Consider the following 21,923-nt stretch of genomic DNA (forward strand, 5'->3'; position numbering starts at 1 on the left):
TGCCACGGAGAGTCCCAGGGGAGCAGAACAGGGGGTCGGGGGGCCGAGCCCTCCCCAGGCCCGCAGAATCACCGCTGGGTTTTGTCACCCCCCGTCCCATTGCGCAGCGATGCTCCCAGCGCGGCGGGCGAGGAGATCGGCGGTGGGGACACGGGGCTGGGCGGGCAGCAGAGCCCTGACCCCCCCACGCCCAGGGATGCTCTTCCCATCCTCACCCTCCACTCACCTCCACAGCCCCTCGGAGCGGGGAAACTGAGGCACGGACGGGGAGTGGGGAGGGACCGGAGCTGAGCGCAGACAGCGAGCAGGAAACGAGCTCCGGCTCCGCAGGCAGCAGCCTCCGGCCGGCCCGGCCCTCCTCTCCTCTCCTTTGCCCTCCCCTCCTCGGCCTTCCCCTCCCCTCGGCTGCCCGACCCTCCCCCGCGGCCGGGGGACCGGGCCGGGCGGTGCCGGGAGGGGCGCGGCCCCCGCTGCTGCTGCCGCTGCGGGGTTTGAGAGCTGTGGAGCAGCGGGACAGCGCAACCCCAGCTGGGCTTTTGAGGCTGAGAAAAACAGACTTTTCGCCAAGCAAACAAAAAGACTGGGGTGTTGAAGCCAGAGCGGTTCATCCCCTCCCCACGGCGCTGTGCTGCTCCTCCCGCAGCCAGAAACCGGCCAGGAGGGAACTGGGGACACCGGAGGATCCAGGGCGGGGGGACCCACCCAGTGCCAGCTCCGCACCCCGACCGCCGCAGCTCGCGTGGAAACTAATGGGATTTTGTTTCCAAATGGTCCCAGGGGTGGATGAAGGTACCTTGGGGCGGTGGGGGAGCCCCCGGGGTCGCCGCAGGTCGCTGCTGGGCGGGTGCTTTTTTGGGGTTTCTGGTGGCGATGTCCTCGGGGCGCTGCTGGGTGTTTAACGGGTGTCGCGGCGAGGGGCTCGCGCGCCGTGACGCACGGGGACAACTTGTCACGAGACTGTGGACGGTGACTCAGGGACACGGGGCGAGGTGGCGAACGGGTGTTGGTTCCGCCGGCCGCCCTGAGTCACCCGTGGCACTGCCGGCGGCTACAGCCAGCAGGGTGACCAGCCCAGCACCTCCATCCCTGCCCTCTGCAGCCCCTTCCCGGGGATCCTGGTGCAGAACCCCCACCATGGCCGGGCTCTTCTGGTCCCTGCAAAGCTGCAGGTGCAGTGAAACCCACCCGTGTTTTGGGGCTGCGGGAGGCTGGGACGGACACGGAAACGGGGAGTGTGTGTCAAACCAAGCGCTTTTCCCAGGCGGTCGGAAACAGCTCCCTCTGTTTGTGAGCACTTCGTGGTGCCGTGGGAAAGGCTGATCACAGACCTGCCAGCCCCAGCACTGTCCCCCGGGCAGCAGCACGGGAGCATTAGAAGTGTTATAGCAGGGATTGAGGGCATGTGGTGGCACTGAGGGATGCAGCTCTAAAGCAAACCCGCAGCCGTGGCAGCCCGAGCTGTCCCCAGCACAGGGGATGTGTGGGAGCACACCTGCACCCCTTAATGTACTGAGAACAGGCAACTCACAGCATCAGTGAGAGCTTCTGCTGCTCCCTGAACCCTTCATGATTATATGGAGGTGCCAACCAAACCTTAGATCCTACCACAGATCCTACCTTGGATCCTTCCCCCTGCTCCGTCATTACAATTCCCCCATTTTTCCTCCCATTTTATTGTTCTAGGGTTTTGGTGTTTCAGGACGTGGGGAAGAAGCAGAGACACCTCTCAGCTCCCCCTCCCCTGCCCAGCTAGGCCTTGGATGATGCTGCAGACTGCAGCCTCTGCAGCTCCAGGACACGGATGAGGAGGAGGAAGGCAATGCTCAGGAGAAGCAGCCAGAAGAAAACCCAGTAGTGCTGTGGGAAGAAGAGCCACGGACGCCACAGCTCTGCTGCAGACCCCTTGGACCTGGGGAGAAGGTGACCAGGGACACTTGTCATCCATGGGAGAGCAAATCCCACCTCCACCCCATCTGGGGACAAGGAGGATGTTTAACTCAGCCCCAAATCTCACTGGCTCTTTTGCAAACCCAAGTGAACAAGCCTGAGGAAGGCATGGGCAGCTCACAATGCATGGGCAAAACTGAGCTGAGGCAGCCAAGCAACATCCCAGCCTTCCATTACTATATTCCCCCAGCCCCCTGCCCAAGTGCTGGCCACCTGGGGACCACAGAGAGGCCAGAAGCCATGGGGGGATGCTGGGCACATGCAGGGTGTTGCTCACGTCAGCCCGAGCTGCTCCGGCTCCTCATCACCCGTGCTTGAGCCTCTGCCATCTGCCTCTGCCACCAGCTTCCCAGTCACAGCGCTGTCCTGTGGCTCCAGTTCACTCCTGGGGAGAGAGAGGCCGGGGTCAGTGCTGTCCCACATGTGCCAGTGGCCACTGCTGCCATGGCTGCCCATACCTGTGGCTGCAGGGCCAGCGCTGGGCCCCCTCTGGCTCCGTGTCACCTGCTGGGGCTGCTCGGCTCTCAGGGCTGGCTCCTGGCTGGGCACCGAAGGTGGGAGCATCAGTGGGGGTGTGGAGCCCCAGTGGCACCGAGCCTGGGGACACAGCTGCTGGCTGTCCCCACTGAACGGGTCCTTACCAGGAGCTGCTTGGGGATGACGGCGATGCTGACTCTGCGGCGGGCTGAGCCCTGCAATGGAGGGGCTGGGGGTGAGCACTGTGTGGCTGCTGATCACCTCCTCCTTCCCCAGCACCTCCCCAGCACAGGCAAGGGACACCACAGGATACTGCCAAATCCCACTGGAGCTAAAGGGGGAAGCTGGAAAGCCGGGGAAGGTCAAAGCCAAGAGGTCTGTGCCTGTTGTTACTGCTGCAAACTGTCCTGGTGGGGTTGCCTAACCTCCTCCCCTACTTCTTGAGCTACAGGGGATCAGTGTCTCATTCAAGCTGGTGCTAAAGAACAGCCAAGCCTGTGGCTCTTGCACTGGGACCCTGCAGTGGAAGAAGGATCCACCTAAGATCTCTTGCACAGGGAGCCCTCAGCTTGCTGGGCACCCTCTCTGTCTACCAACAGCCTTCTGAGGCTGCCCCTACATTTTGCCTCATCCCTGGCACTTCCAGTAGATCTTCCCTGCTGCAAGCAGCTGTAGTGGCATTGCTTGGGGACAAGTGGGTGTGTGGGGACAGCCATTTGAGGGAGGGTAGCAGGGCCTGGGGAGACAGTGGCTCCGAGACTCGTGAACTGGGACCAGTTACCTGCTGGAAAGTTCTCTTCAGGGGGTGAGGTCTCAGCCGTGGCTCCGTATCATCTGGGAGCAAAGAGAACACACCTTACATTGTCCCCCAACACTAAGATGGGGCTGATGCACAGATAGTCACAAAGCTCCCTGCCACTGGGAGCTGTCCTGGCCCTGTGCTCTGTGCATGGCACAGGTGGTGCCCTGGGCAGGGGCACCTGCTTCTGTGCACAGCAATGGCACGTGTGGGGCTTGGTGTTCAGGAACAGAGTCCTTTTTGTGCATGGGGCCCCACTGCCCTGCATTCCCAGCTGGGTTACAGCTCTCTGGCCACCAGCACCTGCTCCCACACTCATCTGCTGTTCCACTGTCCCCTTACAATCGTCACCAGCTGTTCCTTCACCACCCCATCAGCTGTTCTCTGCTCCTCAACTCACACCACCCACTGGCTCTGTGGTCACCACACTGACCCCCAGAGGGGCTCAGGACCAAATCCTGCAGGGTTGCTGGGTGCAAACCCTGCCCAGGCCCCGGAGGCAGAGCCCACCTCACCCTGGGTCTCCGCCAGCTGCCGGTTGCGGGAATTCTGCTGGATCAGGCGCTTCATCTCCTCCAGCTCCGCGTGCTCCCGCAGGTGGTGCCGCTTCAGGTTCTCCACGTGCTGCACCATCACCTCTGCTGCTCGGCTCATCCGGGCCTCCTGCAGCCAGGTGGGTCTGGGATCAGGGCCCCCATCTCCTAAGGAGCCAGGTCTCTGCCAGTCCCTCCCTCTGCATCCCCTTCCTGCTCCCAAGGACAGGCAGAAGGATCCCTTGCACCCTGGTAAGCCAAACATGAGGTTTGGCCAGCACCGTGAGGAGGGACTGTGTTGGGTTAATGTGGCCAGAAATGTGGATTCTGTCACCATCTGTTAAAGCCCCCCTTACCTCCATGGCACATATTATCTGCTAATGGTCCATCTTTAAACCAGCTGGGACAATCATCTTTATATTTTCAACAACTCATCCTCCCTCCAAGAAGATATCATCTGCTGCTAGCCCATTCATCCCCACTGCATGACTGATAAAATTACATCATCTCATTGGGAGATGCTCCACCCGGGGGGGGGAGACAAGTCTTTCCTACCTAGATAAAAAACTAAAATTTTAGACAGCAAGATACTGTCTTTCCACTAAGTTCCAAGGAAAACCCAAACCTTTCTACATCATCCCTGAACCTTCAAATAAACCCTGCACCCTTCTACAAAACCACTGCTTCAGCTGAACCACATCTGCCACTGCAGGAGGACTGTAGCCAACCATTTAATTGGACTACTACCAACACCATGACTGAGGGGGTCTCAGATTGGATTCTGACTGGGGTTGGGATTGTTCTTTGTAATACTGTATTTCTATTTTAATTTTCCTAGTAAAGAACTGTTATTCCTAATTCCCATATCTTTGCCTGAAAGCCCCTTAATTTCAAAATTATAATAATAATTTGAAGGAAAGGGGTTTACATTCTCCATTTCAAAGAGAAGCTTCTGCCTTTATTAGCAGACACCTGTCCTTCAAACCAAGACAGGGACAAACCCCAGCAAGCCCAGGGGTGAGTGTCCCAGCCCGTGTGTAGCACCCTCCATCCCTGCACACACCTGGTGTACAGCCCCCAGCTTCTCTGCAGCACTGGTTGCCCTCTCAACAGCAGCTGACAGCACGGCCAGGTTGTGCTGCAGCTGCTCCAGCGTCTCCTTGCATCCTGCATTGGCACAGGATCGGCCCAGCCTCTGTGGGGGGAAAGGATGGAGCTGCTGGATCTGGCACTTTGAGCTGTCCAAACCCCTCTGGGGCTGGGTGATCCCTGCCCTGGTGCCCACCTACCTCCAGGGCAGCTCGGCACTGCCCCAGCTCCTCCTGGATGTTTTCCTCTGCTGCATCCCGTGCCCGTTTCTCCACCTGCACCCGCTGCTGCAGGGTGAAGGTGTCGCAACGAAAAGCCAGGGCCAGGTGGGCAAAGGCTGCCTGGGGGGTGGGCAGGTGAGAGGTGGGACACGGGGGCAGAGGGGAAGCCACCAGGGCCATGTGCTGCTGTCCCCAAGGCACAGACAGATCTCCCAGCGTGCCACCAAATGGGGCAGTGCTTAAGGTAATTAGCACTTGCCTTGCCCCAGCACCCATTATGCTGCTGCCTGCTGGGGACAGTCCCTTGAGATGCCAGCCCGGGGAGTCACCCCCAGGCAGCCGATAACGCATGGAAATCTTGAGCCCTGCTGGCAAGAGCACACGCCGGGCAGACGCCAGCCCTCGCTGCGGGTCCCGGCTGACAGCTGAGCCTGACTCAGCCCTGGCACTCGCTGGGAAATTATTTTTATTAGCGAGGCTCCTGCCGCCTCCCCGGCTAAGGGCGCTCTTCAGCAGCTGCTGAGCACTTTGTGGGATTGCCGGGCACGCAGAGGACAGGCTCATGGAAATGCAGCTGCCTCCAAATGCCAAAAGCATCTCCGGGAAAGGGTTTATAGGGTGGCTGCCAGGGGACTGCGGTGCCTGAAGGAGCAGGGCACAGTCACAGGACTGTGAGCCAGCAAGGTGTCTGTCTGTCCTTTGTCCCCTTTCCCCAGCCCACCCACGGCCCCCAGCAGCCCTCACCTCCAGGTCCTGCTCTGTCAAAGCCACCCTGCAGAAAGAGAAGACCTGTCAGGGATGGAGGCATTACGGGGGCTGCATACTGAAAATTCCCTTGTTCTGCTCCCAGGGGTGTCAGCCACCATGAGAAGTGGGAAGCCAAGAGCCCATTGTGTGGACAATAACTCTTGTGCAGTGGAAAAGGAGGAAAATCCAATCTTCTGAGCTGTGCTGTGCCCTGGGACACCCCCTGTCCTGTAGCCCCTCGAGGGGTGCAGGTGCTCCCTGGTCTTACCTGTGCAAGCCAAGTCTGTCCAGCACTGAGAGCTCACTGGGGAGACTCAGCAGCGGCTCCTCCAGGGTTTCTGCATCTGCAGGAAGGCAGTGGGGCCACAAGAGACCACAGGTAAGGGCTTTCCCTTGGCCTTCCCTCCTCCCTCTGCCCTCCTGTCTTAGCAGGGGGTAGCTGCCCATGTTTTGGAACCATCCCAATCCTTCCTCCAGCATCAGGGGGACTTTAGGTCCTCCCAGGCCAGTCTCCCCTTCCCCATGTCCTCACCAAGGGACATAACATGTCCGGATGCTTGTCCCCAGATGCTTCAAACCTTTCCCTAAGGAGACCCAGCTGGGATGTGGGATGGGAACTCACCCACCTTCTTTAGTCCTGTCACTGTCCCCAGGATGCACATCCTGTTCCTGCACGGCCCTGCCTGGCTCCTGGGAGGCACAAAGGTGCTGTTGGAGCAAACCTCTCCCTGGTGCTGCACAGCATCTCAGGAAGACCAGCACAGAGGGCTGGTCTGGCTGAGCCCAAGGAACCAGGCAGAAAAGGCCCCCCCACCTGTTTCCCTCCCTCTGCCCCTCTCACCTGGCTGACCTGCTCCACGCTCTGCTCGCTCCTGGCCAAAACCCCACCTGGGTGTCCCTGGGGACTGCTCATCCTGCCTGGGGACAGAAAGGATGGGAGCTGGGCAGCAAGGTCCCCTCCCCAGCCTGACATCACTTCAGGAGAAACCCTCAAAACTGCCACTGGCACTTCTGCAGCATGCAGGCTCCCAGGGGATGTGAGCTGGCAGGTACCCCCCAAAATATCCCTGTGGGATTGAGGGAGCTGGAGCTAAACTGGGCCAGGGCGGGGGGATGAGGGACAGGGATCCAGTGCAGAGGGTGGGTTACAGCTGGTGAGGCAAATCCAGAGGATGGGGTTGGGATCCCAGGGCTGGAAGGGGTTGCAGGCAGGTGCTGCCAGGCCAGGGGACACCCTTAGGGAGGGAGGGTGGAAACCCCACCCTTCTGACCCCATCCCCACCCGGGCTGCCCTTACCTTCATCCAGAGATGTGGGGAGCCCGGACTGCTCTGCCTGCTGCTCCCTGTGGAGGGAATCCCGATTAAACCCTCAAGAAACTCCGGAAGCATCGGCAGCATCCCACCCTCCACTCTCCCCCAGCTCCCTCCATGGGGCTGCTCCGGACCTGGCTCCTTCCCGAGCATCCTCCGCAGCCTGCTCCGTCCCTGTCCCGCTCTGCCTGCCCCGGCCCGGCTGCTCCCTCCGCTGCTGCCGCCGCAAGCCCCACAGAGGACCCGCCGGAGCGTTTCCAGCCAGCAATGAGTCACCAAGCAGCCACTGCCGTACTTTGCCTCAGCAATGTCTTTTTTTTTTTTTTTTTTTTTTTTTTTTTTCCCTGCTCTGGCTGCCAAGCGGACCGCGCTGCGAGCCGGCCTCTTCCAGGACCACAACAAACCCAGAGCCCAGGAACCACATCACAGCACTCCCATGGGGGTGGCAGGCCGCTCTGAAAGTGCACTGGGACAGGTTTATCACCCCAAAACCCTTTTCTGGGTGCCAAAAGGTCTGGCAGCTCTGTAGCATCATTGCTCGCTGATGCTGGAGGCCACCAGGGATGGCAGGTCAGGGGTACAGGAGCTGTTGTGCAAAGAGGCCTCTGCAGTGGAGCCCAGCATGCAGCTGAACCCCCAAACTTTTACCTCTGTCTCTGAAAAGAGCTGCAGCAGGGTTTTGCCTCACCTCCTGGCGAGCATGAGAGCAGTGGCTGCAGGAGAAGGAGCCACCGTGCCAAAACGATGCTCAGTGTCCCTCGCCTGGCACTGCCATCACTGTCCCATCCTAACCAGCACCCCGAGAGCCGCTGGGTGAGGTTTTTTGGTGCACGTACCTCCGGGGTGAGGGGCTGGGTCTGCAGCCCGTCCTCTGCCGCTGCCGCCGCCGCCGCCCCTGGGCCGGTCCCTGCGCCTCCTCCTCCCCCTGTCCCAGCGAGGTCCCTTCCAGTGGCTTCATCTGTGAAGTGTAGAGGCTCCAGGACCAGCACACCTATCGTGAGAGACCCACATTAGCTGCGCGCAGATGGAGAACGCCTCTAAATGTTATATTTTTAAAGCGTTTTCTCACCCAGCAGGAGCTTCGAGCTCCTCTGCTTAGCGTGGAGGCATCTGTGGGAAAAGAGGTGGGGAGGCCCGCTGTGATTCAGGAGGAGGCTGGTGGGATTTGGGCGGGCACGGAGCAAGGCAAATGAGAAATTCAATACAAGCCTCATTTCTGGGCAGTGCTGAGGGTGGACTTTCCTGCTTGCCACCCCCATTTCCTTCCCCCAGAGCAATCCTCATTTTGGGCTTGTGATGTGGGTCAGCTTCATAGGGGGAGGTAAATTTGCAGTGAGAGCAACCAACCCCCCGTTCTCCAGGACAATCCCCAAGCTCCCAGAGACACAAATATAAAAGATTTCCAAATATAAGAGAGCTTGGACAACCCATTTAAGCTGTTTCACAAAGTTTAAGGAATCAGTGAAGGATGCAGAAGTCCTCAGAGTCCCTCTCCCAGCCCAGGGTGAAGTTGCTGTGCACAAGGGACTGTCCCGCAGTGACTCCTCGCAGGCTGTGCCCATGGACATGCAGATATAGGAGAGAAGGAGAATTTTTTGTCCAGGACAGGAAATGCAGGAGAGATCTAGGGGGACAGAGAGCAGGGACTGCTTGAAGCCCCAGGTGCCTGCGCAAAGCCTTGGCCAAGCTCAGTCTAAGTCACCCCAGCACCAAGCAGGGCCATCCCCCAGCTCCCAGTGCCTGCTCAGCTCTGATGAAGGTGTAAAAAGCAGCACTTGGCACTTGTCAAAGCCAGCCCATTTCACACCTATACAGTGGGAATTGTTGCTGACACCTCCACCCAGGGGCTCAGGCTTCCAGCCAGCAGGGATCAGGCAAACTCAGCCCAGCAGCGAGCACCAGAGCGCTCCGGAGGGCTGGTCCCTATTGCGGAGCGCTCAATCCATCACAGCCGCGGCTGACCCTGCAGGCTGCTGCCTTCCCCCAGCTCCGACAGCCTCACAGACACAACTCCTTATCTTTGTGTTTCAGATGGAAAAGATACGAGACACGCAGCCGGTTTAGCATAAGGAAACCCCTGAGCTGCCAGACCGGGCGCTTTCCCTCAACTGGGACCCAACAACATCAAACCCCGGGACACCATTACCTGCCTGAACTCCTCTCCAGCAGCCGAAGGCAGATGCTGGGGCACTCAGCTCTGAGGGGTCCCCATCAGCCCCGGAGGGGTCGGGGCACGCAGCCGGGGCTCGGGCTGTGCCGGCGGCAGAGCCTCCCCGCATCTGCGGCGGACGGAGCCGCCGGCGGCGAGCCCGATGAGAAAAGGCCTTTAAAGGAGATGCATGAGAGCGCCTGGGAGCTCCCCGCGCCGGCCAGGGCGGGCAGAGTGGTCTGCAGGTGGCCAGGAAACCTCTGCTTTTGGTGCGGGGCCAGATCCTGCGCCCGCTCTGGGGAGGGGACGGGGCTGGCACAGAGCGGAGCTGCTCCGGAGCTGAGCTCAGCATCTCCCTGGCTGGAGGCTCAGGGCAGGGTGGAGGCAGTCAGGGGGGATGGGGGATCCCCCTGTGCTTCCATGGGGGGTCCAGCACCAGGATAACCCGGCTGATGAGGAGCCCCTGTAGCATCTTACTCAGTGATGCAGGGAAGACACTCTGCCCAGGAGCCCCATCCCTGCTGCCTCTCTCTGCAGCCCCCGGCCATCCCCCACTGCCCCAGCCCAACCCCTTTGCTCAAATCCATCCCATCCTCAAAGCCGCTTTCTTCCCCTAATGAGCTTACAGCGAGTCGGGCTCCACGGTCAGCACCACCAGCAGTGCTGCTGTTCCCCCCCTGCCCAGGGGGCCCAGTGGATGCTTGGGGGTCTGCAGACCCCTTCAGCCCTGAGAGGGCAAGCAGGGAGAGGATCCCCCAGTGCCAGGCAGGCTCTGACCAACCTCCCAGAGAGCCCAGAACGCAGCCCCGGGGGTTACAAAACAGGGGGAATGAGGGATGGACACCCTAGCAGAGAGCCCCAGATTCCTCCCCAGGAGCAGCAGCTTCACCTGGCAGCACCTCAGGCTCTGTGGCCTCTGCTCTGGTGTCCTGGCAAGCCCGGGGTGGCTTCATGGGGACACAGACCCAAGCACACCATGGCACTGGTGCCTCTGTTCCCTGCCACACTCAGGGCAGAGTGTGGGAGCCAATGCCCCTGCTCACAAACCACCCCGTTCAAAAGCCTCTAAAAGCATTCACTAAAAGCATGCAGGGATTTTTAGGCTTTTTAAGCTAAATTGTGACTGTAATCTAGGCATCACAGAGTATCAAGCAAGGAAAAGCAGCCCAGTTCCCCTCACACAGACCTGTTCAGCAGGGAGGAATGAGACCCTGCAGGGAGAGCTCCAGCCCAGGGGGGTGGGTGGCAGCATGTGGCTGCAGGCTCTGCCTTTGTCCCCTGTCCCTCCAGCGAGGTCCCTCAGCAGCTACAGCAACACCATCATCTTCCAGGGCACCTGAAGCTGAGCTAAACTCAGATCAGAGCGAGTGTGCTCATCTGGATTATTCACTTCTTGGAAGAAAGCTGCTCAGACTGACACTGACTGCTGCCACTGATGTGGCAAGAATGACTTACAGGTCTGTGCAGGGGCCCAACCACAAAACAGAACCCCAGCCCTCCCTCAAATTCAGCTTTCTGTGGCTACCCAAGCTGGCAGGGACCTGGCAGCCACCAGGCTACCCAAGAGAGAACACAATTCTTATGATTAAAAAGTTGTTGACAAAAAAAATCCAACAAAATCCCTCCTAAATAACAACAAACAAGAAGGAAAATTGCTCTTTCTTTTTATTCAGTTTTTAAATCCCAAGTGAAAAAAATAAATATTGCTGAGCCTCACATTTGGGTGTCACAGCCCCCAGGTTTGCAGACAGAACTGCATCAGCATGTTGGGAATTACACATGAGATTAGCAGGCTGTCACTGGGCAGAGTCACCTCCAGGGACAAGTGGGGTGACCCCTGGCTCTGCTGCAAGAGCAGACACAGTTCTGTTTGGAGAGAGGCAGTCCCTCTGGGGATGGACACAGGCCATTTTCAGGCTGAGTTTCAGCCTTTTCCAACAAGGTGCTGCATGGCCCAAGGCTCCTACATGGCTCTGATGTCTGGGGTTTAACATTCATGGACCCCACACCTCTGCTCACCCCAAAGAAATTCTCTGCTGCCTGACCACAGCCCCACAAAGGCACTTGAAGAGTGGAGGAATCATCTTGTCATTAAACTGGTTCCAAAATCCCTGTGGAGGGTGTGGAAGCAGCAGAGTGGACAGACAACCCATGAAATTGCATATAATGAATCTCTTTCAAAAAAACCCCAAGAACTACTAGGACAAAAAGGGAAATCCCTCTGTAACATGAAGTAAAAATCTACAAACAGAAGAGGAAGCAGGTAAGGAACCACTGCCAAATATGAACTGGTGAAAATCACATGCTGGCTTCTACCTCCAGCCTAGGAGAGGTCTCAGACAAAGCTTGAGACCATTCCCTTCACCACCACCACCCTTAAATCAGGACAAGGACAGAGCAGCCCTGGCACTCCCACCACCCTTGGCCAAGGTCCTGCTGAACTATAAAATCTGGCTGATGTTTTATGCTGCATGCACCTCTCTGCACTGCTCAGGATGAATTTTAAAGTTCTTGAAAGGGTCATGAGGAGTCAAAAGTATTCTGTGCAGTTGCTGCCAGCCTCTATATAAACAAGCATGTGCAGTGTCCCCAGGGTTTGCTCCCTGTTCTCCTTACATGATTGTTACCTGCATGAACACCTCAGAGGAACCCACAGCACACGATAAGCTCCAGCCAAGAGCAAAACCAGGGCTAAGAAGGCTCTTGCCACTAGCCAGTGGCCATCTCCATGTGACCACAGCCAGACAGAGCACTGGGGACAATGACACCAAGGTCACTTGGTAGAAGCTCTGCAGGGAAACTACAAAGATCAGAGCCTGCTACCTAATAAAGCCAGAAGAGCAGGCTTAGACCTTGATGATCATGGCACAATTTCTATTTATGTCATATTTTGGGCAGCCCTACAATAGCTTCACTATACTCAGCCACTAACTCACTGGAATGCAAACACATCAACAATTTGGCTCCCTGGAGGTTTCTATCCTCCAGCTAATGCAGGAGTTTGAAGCCTCATCAGACCACAGTCACCTAAAATAGCTCAGGAGATTCTTATATAAAGAAATCTCTCAGCTTTAAGAGCTAATGTCACCCAATGCTTCAGAGTTTCCTTGCTCTGGCTGGGATCTAAACATTACTGAGCAAACCTGGAGCAGACACGTCACACCTGCATGTTGTAATTCTCCTTCTCCCTTTGTAGATGTTTATGGATTTTTAAATAGCTCCTCAAGTATGTAATGCTTCAAAACTTCCATTGAAACCCTAGCTCTACCTGCCTGAGTCTTCACAGTCCCAAACTTTTCAGTTCTCAGCCAGGAAGTGCCTAGATGAGGTTTCCAGTGGGTGCTTTCAAGAAGACAGGATAGAGCTCTGAGCAGAGACATGCAGGGCAATGAGTAGTGTCATAATCACCAGAAATGTGTCCCACACAGCAGGGCCCCTCAGAGGCCAGGCAGACAGGAGAGAAAGGTGGATTTAAAGCAGAACACTCACATTTTCCAGCTAAATTCAGCTGGAATTCAGCTAAATCCCACTCTCCTGCACCAGAGATCTGTAAATCCCAGCAGATCAGATACATAAAGCAGCAGCCCAGCCTGCATCACTCCAAAACCAGCTTGGCTGTCAGGGAGGAATGTGGATGTGCCTTGGAATGAGCTGAGGTAAAAATCAAGATAGTGAACCAAGTCCAGAATTATCAACTTCACACACCCTCAAATCAGTGTCTGTCCTGGTTCACTGATGTGTTCTGGGCAGTAAGAACTCAGCACCTGGAAGTTCTCCATGGGTTGAGTCCTGCCTGGCCCCCACAGCCCTGCCAGGTCACCTTGTGGAGTGAACAGACACAGAAACACCTGTAAACACATTAATTGTTCAACCATGACCCCTCTGAGGCCCAAGGAGTGTGGGGGGCTGGGGTGGCACTGCCCAGCAAGAGCACCCTCACACCAGGTGCTGCCAGGACACCCTGGGCACTCTGTGGGGAACAGAAGCCAGGGAGGGGTGGCTGTGGCTGCTGCTGTGCCATGAGTGTCCTCCACACAAGGAAGCTGTCACCTCACCTCTCCTTCTGCTGGTCACCTGAGAAAAGACAAAAATCAAGAAGAGCAAAGCCCCTGGCACACCTCTGGCATGGCACCTTCTGGTTCCCCACCCCTGGGACAACTCAGGGTGCAGAGCCTGCCATCCCCCATGACAGTGAGAGGAATGATGGATTTGTCTTTACAAACAAGCTGTGGGTCTGCTGGTAGATAAAAGAAACAATGGGAAGATTCCACTGACTGATAAATGGAAAAAAAAATATATATCTACCTTTACAAACAAACTGTAGGTTTGCTGATAAATGAAACTGGATATTAAAAGATGAAAGAAACAATGGGGGAAAACTATGGTTTCTATAAGAATTAAAAATTAAAAGGGAGGGTTGTACACTAGAGGGGAATCTCAGGTATCAGGTGTTCTGGGAAGTCTGTGCCTCTCAAGTACCTCAGCCCATGGGGAAAGAGAGAGGGAAATGTGGCAGGGAAAATAGGATAAAAAGGAGGCTCCATCCTCCAAAAATCTGAGAGACCCCAGGGGAATGCCCCATGGCCTCTCCCTTTATTTGAATAAATGTCCTTTTTGGACATAAACCTCTGGTGTTTGTGGATTAATTTTCCTGACAACAGGGACCCCCTGTCCCCACCTCACCTGGTCCCTTCCAGCACAGCCTGCAGTGATTTCTTCAGGGCTGCGCTGCTGCGATCCAGGACAGCAGCCAGACTGCTCCTCTGAGCTGGGCTGACCTGGCATGGAGGCAGCACAAACTCAGGGCTCTGCCCTGCCAGGAGCTCAGCTGAGAGCTCTGGGCTGGGCTCAGGAGCTGAGCCTGGCTCACCTGGCTCTGGCACACCGTGAGCACGGCTGTCACCAGCTTGGCAAAGCTCAGAGATGTGGCAAAGGCTGGAGCTTGCTGGCACAGAGTCAGCACCAGGAGATCCAGCAGCTCAGGGGGCAGCACCTCCTGGAAAAGACCCAGGAGCAGGCAGGAGAGGGGCTCCTTGCCCCAGCACTGCTGGAGACATCAAGGAAACCCGTGGGACAAGGTGGGGCCCTCACCTGCCGCCCCAGCACAGCCTGCAGCACTGGCAGGAGTTTCTCTGACAAAGGCACCTCCAGGACCTGGCTGGAAGGACAGGGAAGAGGAAAGTTGCTGCTCCATGGCCTTGCTGGTGCTCCCAAATGCTGGAGGCAGCTGGACCCACCCAGTGAGGCCAAGGCAGAGCTGTTGACCCTGTAATCCCTCACCTCAGCACCAGGTGCACAGAGTGTGGCTCCAGGCACTCCTCCACGAGCTCACACATCAGCTTGGTCTGCTCAGCCCCTGCAAGGGCAAAGCAGCAGGGGAGAGACTGCAGAGGCTGCCAAATCCATGGGGATGAGCCTGGCCCTTCCTGGCACCCCCTCACAGGAGCATATAGAAACCATGCAGTGCCCCCTTCCACTGCTCAGGATAATCATGATTCCTTTGCCCAGCTGCAGAAAGGGTTTAAAGAGTAGCAGCCTCTGGGAAAAGGGGATGGCACTGTGGCAGGGGTTCACTCTCTCCTCATGCCAGCACAGCCACCTGGGGCAGCTCTGGCCTGAGCATCAGGAGCTGTCAGGGGCCCTCCAATCACAGAGGGATAGGAACTGTTCTTTGGGAAAAAAGAAGCCAGAAGCCAGCCTAGATAACCCTCCCACTCCATCTCAGGCACCTCTAAACCCATCTCCCATCCCAACCCCAAGTGTTCATCTGCCCACAAAAAGCCAGCCCCACACCTCCATGGCTCCTAACACCTGTTCCACATGACAAATCCCTCCCAGGAGCCAGGACCCTACAGCTGGGGCCCCTCTCCAGCTCCCAGAAGCAGCCAGACCTCCCACCAGCCCAGCACACCTTCCCCTGGCTCCTGCAGCACTGCAGCCACCAGCACACGGCAGAAGGGATGGGAGTACTTGGAGCAGAAGGAGGTGAGGGCAGCCATGAGGTGTCGGGAAGGCGGCTGGGACAGGGACAGGACCTGGGGACAGAAAGGCAGGAGGTGGGGACAGTGGAGAGGGAAATGGGGAGCAGGAAACCTCCCCTGCCCTGGCACGTACTCGCCTGAGGAAGAGCTGCTCTGCCAGGACAGCTGCACTGGTGTAGCTGAGGTCAGGGCTCAGGGCCAGCAGCCAGCTGCAGAAACGCACCAGGAAGGGCTCAGGGCACGTGGAGAGCTGGAGGAAGGAGCACAGCCCCTCGAGCTGGGGGTGGCAGAGGGGATGGGACATTAGGGACAGCAGCAGGGCCCCTGCAGCAGCTGCAGCAGGATGCTGGGGCTCACCTGGCTGGGGGAGCAGCTGCTCAGGATGCTCAGCTCGGGTGGGGTGCGCAGCTCGGAGTGCTGGAGGGAAAAACCCTCCTGAGTCATGCACCAAACAAACCAACTCACAAAACACAGCCCCAGGGCTTCTGCCTTCCCCCCAGGTCTGTCAGTGCTGAGCCCACAGGCAGCTCCTCACACCTGCAAGGTGCAGGCAGGTGTCTGTATCTCAAGCCCTGAGGAATTGCCAATAGGGCTTTTTATTCCCATCCAGGTGGCTCTGTGAAATCCACCTCTTTTTCCACCCCTTCTGAGGCCCTGGCACGACCCTGTTTAGAGCATCAGCTCCAGGAGAGAGAAGCAGCCACTTACACTGGATTCTTGCAGCAGCAGCATTTTCAGCCCCTGTCCATGCATCTGAGGGAAATGAGATGAAGGAATGAGAATCAGGCTGTAAAGGCTCACTGGCTGGAAGGGGACAGCAAACCCTACACAGTACCTGGACAAAGGACTGCACCTCTGCTGCCAGCTCTGTCTGGGAAATCCTCCTGAGCTCCCCAGCTGCACCCTGCTGGGAGCTGTCTACAGCAGCCTTGTCTGTGCTCTGAGTAGATGTGTGCCCTGAAGGCTCCTTAGGCACCTCCTCTTCCACCCCTGCCACATCTCCACATTCCTGGGGGCCCAGGGGCTCAGATGCCACCTCCTCCAGCAGCAACCTCTTCCCCTCTCTCTCACTGTCCAACTCCAGGCTCTCCTCCAGCACTTTCTTGCGTTTCCCACCTTGAGCCACAGAGTCAGGGCCACCAGGCTGCTTGCTGAAGCACCACTTCAATTTTCTTTGCCCCTCTGGGTTCTTCTGGGCAATTTTCTGGCACAGGCCCCTAAGCTGCTGCTGGCATGTGGAAGTCAGGGCAGTGGGAAGTGGGGAGCCCTCCTCTGCCCTCTGTCCCTGTCGCAGCAGATCCCCCATTGTCTGCACCCAGGGATCCACATGGGAATGCTGCTCCAAGGCCTGGAGCAGCTGGTGAAGGCAGTCCCCTGGCACTGCATCCTGCGCCACGAGGAGCAGGGAGAAGAAGTTTCTCTGGCACAAAACAGGCAGCAGCAGCAGCCGTGGTTTGCTGGAAAAGGAGAGGTGACTGGTCAGAGGAAATCCCCCCTGTCCTGACTCCAACCCACCCCATGGAGCAGAGGACTAGCAAGCAAGAGGAGGCACCCAATGCCTTCACCAGCCCTTGCAGACACAGGCTGGGACACCAGTGGTCACTGCTACAATCCCAACTTCACGTATAGACTGCTCCACCAGGGGAAGAGAATGTGTTCTCCCAAATCATGCACCTGACACCTCAAACTCCTGCAAACCATTGATTTTTAGAAATGTATAGAACTCACACAACCAGGGTGTCCTTGGGCCCCTCCAGCGAGGGCTCCTGGGCGCACAGAGCTGCGGTGAGATCCTGCCAGGGGAACGGCTGCCCCGGGCCCTGGCGGGGCCGGCGCCGCTGCAGCACCTGCAGAGCAGCCATGGTACCGGCAGGGCCCGAGCACAGAGCCTGCAGCAGCAGGCGGCACGGCCACGGGCACGGCTGCAGCCAGGCTGGGCACGGCCACGGGCACGGCTGCAGCCAGGCTGGGCAGCGGGGCTCCATCGCTGCGGCGGGGGCTGCACAGAGCCTGCCAGACACGGGAGAGCAGAGCCGGTCACACACAGGGGAGCTGGACACGGGGGACAGCAGGACATGGGGGACAGCTGGACACGGTCACACACGGGGGGAGCTGGACACGGGGGACAGCCGGACATGGGGCACACACACGGGGGACAGCCGGACACGCTCACACACAGGGGAGCTGGACACGGGGGACAGCAGGACATGGGGGACAGCCAGACACGGGGCACACACAGGGGGGAGCTGGACACGGGGCACACACACATGGGGGACAGCCGGACACGGTCACACACAGGGGAGCTGGACATGGGGGACAGCCGGACATGGGGCGCACACACACATACACACACACGGGGGACAGCCGGACACGAGGCACACACACACACAGGGCACAGCTGGACACAGGGCACACACACGGGGGACAGCAGGACACGGGGGACAGCCGGACATGGGGCACACACACACGGGGCACAGCCGGACCTGGTCACACACAGGGGGAAGCTGGACACAGGGCACAGCTGGACACGGGGCACACACACACACAGGGCACAGCTGGACATGGGGCACACAAACACACACGGCACAGCCGGACACGGGGCACACACACACAGAGGAGCTGGACATGGGGCACAGCCGGACACGGTCACACACACATACACACACACAGGGGACAGCCGGACACGGGGCACACACACACAGGGGACAGCCAGACACAGGGCACACACACACGGGGGACAGAAGGACACGGGGCACATACAAGGTGGAGAGCCAGACACGGGGCACACCCGGGACATCTGGATGTGGCCACACCGCTGAGAACCGGACACAGGTCACACCGGGGTGGCACTGGATGATCACGACCTGCCCGGCCGTGTTCGGTGCCAACCGTAGCATCAGCTCTGGGCGATGCCTTTACCCACCCTCCCCAACCGAGGGTGCGGGAGCACCGGGGTCCCTCCGTGCCCTCCAATACCCCCCTTTGCTGGCAGCCCCAGCTCAACCCCACTGCCATCCGGGGGGTGCTGCTGGTGGGGCTCTCTCCCGAATCCCAAGCACTGCCCCGGTCACTGCCGTGCCCGGGCACCGCCGCCCGCTCCCGGGTACCACCGCACACACAGCCACGTGTATCACCGCACACTCAATACCGGGTAATCACCGTACACACAGCCACGGGTGTCGCCGCACACTCACAACCGGGTAATCACCGTACACACAGCCACGTGTATCACCGCACACTCACAACCGGGTAATCACCGTACACACAGCCACGTGTATCACCGCACACTCACAACCGGGTAATCACCGTACACACAGCCACGGGTATCACCGCACACTCACAACCGGGTAATCACCGTACACTCACCCCCGGGTGTTACTGCACGTTCCCTCCCGGTGTCACGGCACTCACACACTCACGGATGTCACCGCACGGTCCCCGGTGTCACGGCACTCACACACTCACGGATGTCACCGCACGGTCCCCGGTGTCACCGCACTCACACACTCACGGATGTCACCGCACGGTCCCCGGTGTCACGGCACTCACACACTCACGGATGTCACCGCACGGTCCCCGGTGTCACCGCACGGTCCCGCCCGGCTCCGCCCGCTGTCCCCGGACCCCAAAGCGCCGCTTCCGGCCCCGCCCCGGGGAAACGCAAACCGACCGCGCGCGAACGAGCTCGTTATGAAAATACCCCTTAAATTCCAACCCCAACACCGCCTTCCCCCCCGAGGGTGGATCCCCCCAGCCCACACATCACAGGCTCCCGGAAGCGTGGCGTTAGACACAACACATTTTATTTCGTTATTCCCGAATTTGGCTAAAAAAGTTTAAAACAGTGCCCCCCTGCTGCCCGATCGCCCCAGCACCCAGCCCACCCCACCCGTGGGTCGCCCACGGGCGCAGAGTGGGCAGCAGGAGGGCTGTGCCCCGAGTCTCCCCCGGTGCACCCATAAACGGCAGCCAGGCTGCTTCCCCATCCCATCCCACCCCATCCCATGGCTGGAGACACCCCAAAACAATGGCAGGAGTCAAAAGCAGATGATTCCTCCTCCCGGAGATGCGTCCCGGCCACCAGCAGCACCCAAACCCGGCGTGGCTCCCGTGGCTCAGTCGGAATCGCTGAAGAGTGTGTGAAATACCTCACTGAGAAACATCTGACGTTCACGTTCTCTGTCGGGATATTCTGCTTCCAGCAAGGCCACAGTAAGAGCCCACTCAAGCGTGTCCAACTCCTCATCAGAGCTCTCCGAGGAAGAAGGGATGAACACCTGCAGCAGAGGAGGGAGGATAAGCTGCAGCCCAGCCCAGCCCAGCCCAGCCCGGGATGTGCCACCCCACTTACCGTGGGCATCCTTGGCCGCTGCCGTCGGTGCCGCCGCCGTGGCTGGCGGGCAGGCAGCTCGTGCAGGTAGATGCACTCTGATCTGAAAGGGCAGTGGCCACGCACGAAGAATCTGCACCTGATTTTCCTGTGGGATTCCAAGCACAGTTGTGAGTGTAGCTCTGAGAGCAGCACAGAGCCCACAGCCCCACCACCCACGGCAGTGCTGCACACTCACCCTGTCCGTGCCTTGAAGGTTCTGATGAGCTTCTCTTTCTCATCCCCATCTGAGATCCAGTATTTGTGGGGGATGTAGTAATTGGAGGTGATCCGGCACTCTGGGCAGGCCCTGGATGAGGGTGATGGGTGCAGTTGGGTATCCCAAGAAGGGAGCAGGGAGCATGGGCTCAGCACCCACACTGGGTGGTTCTGCTGCTCTGGCATCATCCAGCACCCCCATACCCATCCCCACTGTTCCTGAATGAAAATCACGCCAATCCCAAAGCCACATCAGCAGGCCCAAGGGATAATTCCAGGGTACAGAAGGGGGAATGGTGACCACCCCACCACATCCCCATCCCCACTCACTTTACGATGGTGCTCTGGAAGTCCCGGCTGCGCCGCCACTTGCGGATGCACCCCACACAGTAGGCGTGGCTGCAGTTCGGGAGGATCCCAAAGAGCCGCTCCTCTGGCAGTGCCTTCTCGTACACCCTGTCCATGCAGATCCCACACACCACAGCCTCGCTCTGGGCTCTCAGAGCTGCCGTGGTGACCAGGGCTGCCACAGCACCCGGCTCTGCAGGGACCTGCAAGCAGAGCAGCACAGCATGGCAACCCCCGGGCTCTGTCACAGGTGACAGGGAATGCCCAGGCACAGGAGACCCCAAACCCACCTTAGCAGGGTTAGTCCATGTTGCTGTCTCCAAAACTGCCTCTCTGGGGTCAGAGGAGTCCAGGTCCAGTGCTGGCCCTTGTGGCTGGGAGTCTGCAGGAGGAGAGCTCTTAGAGGGGAAAGGCTCAGAGAGTTGGGTGGGCTGCTCAGAGTGTGCAGCTTCAGCAGTGACAGTCCCCATGCTGAAGAGCTCTCCACAGCCCCAGTTTGGCCCAGGCTTGGGTCATAGGCAGAAACATGCACAGGCTACTTCACCATAAGCACCCCAGTGGTCCCCTGGGCAGCCCAGCACCTACCTGAGGCACCCTGAGCTTTTGTGGCAACAAATTCTCCACTGATGGCTCCACAGGGGACATTACCAAGTGCTGGGATGTTCTTCTCTTTCTGTTTCATTTCTACCTTCACTTTTGGGAACTTGCAGGCCACACAGGTCATGCTGTGGGCAGAGTGGGCCGAGGTGCACTGGGCTCCCTCCTGCTCCTGGTCTGTGGCTGTGGGCTCAGTGCCAGGCTCCTGGCTGCAGGGCATCAGACCATATTGGGTCCCTACTGCTGCTGGTTCCTCCTGGGTGTGCTGGTACCTGGAGACAGAGGGTCCCATCAGTCCAGCATGACTCCTCTTGGCTCCCAGCCCATCCTCATGGCACCACAGCCCTTCCTTACCTGCACTGCTCTCCATAACGGCAAAACCCACTCTGGAAGTACCTGCAGACCTGCGCTGATTTTCTGTCATGTGAGAAGCGGCAGCTGTGGCCCCGCCAACAAAATCCACGGGCAAAATTCCTGTTAGTCAGAGGAGCCACATGGCTGGGTCAGACCCTGCTCCAGCCCTGCCCTAGCATCCCCCCAGTACCAGCTTTGTTGGGTGGGGATATACTTTGGAAGCCATAATTTGGAAGGGTCAGGAGCCCTTGCCAAGGAACGAGCCAGGGTATTCCCAGCCCCATCCAGCCCAATCTGGATAAATCGCAAAGCAAAGGAAGCCCAGGACAGGGCTGGGGGCTCTCCTGGGACTGGGGGACCGGGGATACCGAGGGCTGGGGCAGGGAGAAGGGCAGGAGCCCTTGGTGGGGCTGGCAGGAAGGGAGACCTGACTGCAGCGCTGCCGCCGACCCCCAGCTCGGGAGCGGGGATGGGGAAATGGGGAAGGTGGATCACGGCCATCCCAATGCGCTCCCTACCCCCACAGCGAGCTGCCCCATCTCCCGCCTTCCCTCCCAAAAGCTGCTCCCCTCCTCAAGCCTTTACCTGCACAGGGGTCTCACGCAGCTCGCCTCGGTCCTTGGCGGCCCAGATGCCATCACCGAGCTCGCATCTACCTCTCCCCCAGCAGCAAAGAGGGCTGGGCCACCTCCCCGGGCTATTTATGGCCTCGGCGAGTCCCGGGTCCGGCCCAGTAGCCGGGAACACGTGTTTTGGGCGGGGGACAAGCCCAGGCTAGCTG

At 58.7% G+C, this 21,923-nt stretch overlaps 2 protein-coding genes across 4 annotated transcripts; both read right to left on the reverse strand.

The window, feature by feature from the left end:
* Positions 1-1,385: 1,385 nt before the first annotated feature.
* FANCE (FA complementation group E) lies at positions 1,386-18,872 on the reverse strand. Of its 3 annotated transcripts, XM_079327443.1 has the most exons (20): positions 18,813-18,872; positions 16,984-17,265; positions 16,091-16,712; positions 15,964-16,008; positions 15,613-15,672; positions 15,389-15,532; positions 7,962-8,116; positions 7,111-7,157; positions 6,655-6,731; positions 6,440-6,503; positions 6,082-6,157; positions 5,811-5,838; positions 5,046-5,186; positions 4,820-4,951; positions 3,739-3,886; positions 3,206-3,258; positions 2,589-2,639; positions 2,406-2,488; positions 2,225-2,332; positions 1,386-1,909 (listed from the first exon to the last, which is right to left on the reverse strand). In XM_079327443.1, exons 2-20 carry the CDS (start codon positions 17,238-17,240, stop codon positions 1,750-1,752), a joined length of 2,451 nt encoding a protein of 816 aa, XP_079183569.1. In that variant the 5' UTR covers positions 17,241-17,265; positions 18,813-18,872; the 3' UTR covers positions 1,386-1,749. The 3 variants fall into 3 exon arrangements, with proteins under 3 accessions (XP_079183569.1, XP_079183570.1, XP_079183571.1); XM_079327444.1 differs by lacking the exons at positions 16,984-17,265; positions 18,813-18,872 and adding an exon at positions 18,669-18,740; XM_079327445.1 differs by lacking the exons at positions 16,984-17,265; positions 18,813-18,872 and adding an exon at positions 18,675-18,694.
* Positions 18,873-19,253: 381 nt separating this feature from the next.
* On the reverse strand, positions 19,254-21,842 carry LOC306812668 (uncharacterized protein). Its single transcript, XM_079327446.1, has 8 exons — positions 21,728-21,842; positions 21,143-21,262; positions 20,777-21,060; positions 20,482-20,573; positions 20,174-20,394; positions 19,824-19,934; positions 19,607-19,733; positions 19,254-19,532 (listed from the first exon to the last, which is right to left on the reverse strand). The coding sequence occupies exons 1-8, from the start codon at positions 21,778-21,780 to the stop codon at positions 19,371-19,373; spliced, it is 1,170 nt and encodes a 389-aa protein (XP_079183572.1). The 5' UTR covers positions 21,781-21,842; the 3' UTR covers positions 19,254-19,370.
* Between the last annotated feature and the right edge of the window lie 81 nt (positions 21,843-21,923).

Source organism: Erithacus rubecula (genome assembly GCF_903797595.1).
Source record: "Erithacus rubecula genome assembly, chromosome: 26".
Lineage (NCBI taxonomy): Eukaryota > Metazoa > Chordata > Aves > Passeriformes > Muscicapidae > Erithacus > Erithacus rubecula.

Excerpts from the sequence above, each read along its gene's own strand:
- LOC306812668 (XM_079327446.1), bottom strand. The coding sequence starts at position 21,780 with ATGGCATCTGGGCCGCCAAGGACCGAGGCGAGCTGCGTGAGACCCCTG. Across the intron at positions 19,935-20,173 it reads TTCCAGAGCACCATCGTAAA|GGCCTGCCCAGAGTGCCGGA; the intron begins GTGAGTGGGGAT and ends ACCCTCATCCAG. Across the intron at positions 19,533-19,606 it reads AGCGGCCAAGGATGCCCACG|GTGTTCATCCCTTCTTCCTC; the intron begins GTAAGTGGGGTG and ends CCTCTGCTGCAG.
- FANCE (XM_079327443.1), bottom strand. The coding sequence starts at position 17,240 with ATGGAGCCCCGCTGCCCAGCCTGGCTGCAGCCGTGCCCGTGGCCGTGC. Across the intron at positions 15,673-15,963 it reads TGCTGCTGCAAGAATCCAGT|CACTCCGAGCTGCGCACCCC; the intron begins GTAAGTGGCTGC and ends TTTTCCCTCCAG. Across the intron at positions 2,640-3,205 it reads TGAAGAGAACTTTCCAGCAG|GGCTCAGCCCGCCGCAGAGT; the intron begins GTAACTGGTCCC and ends CCTCCATTGCAG.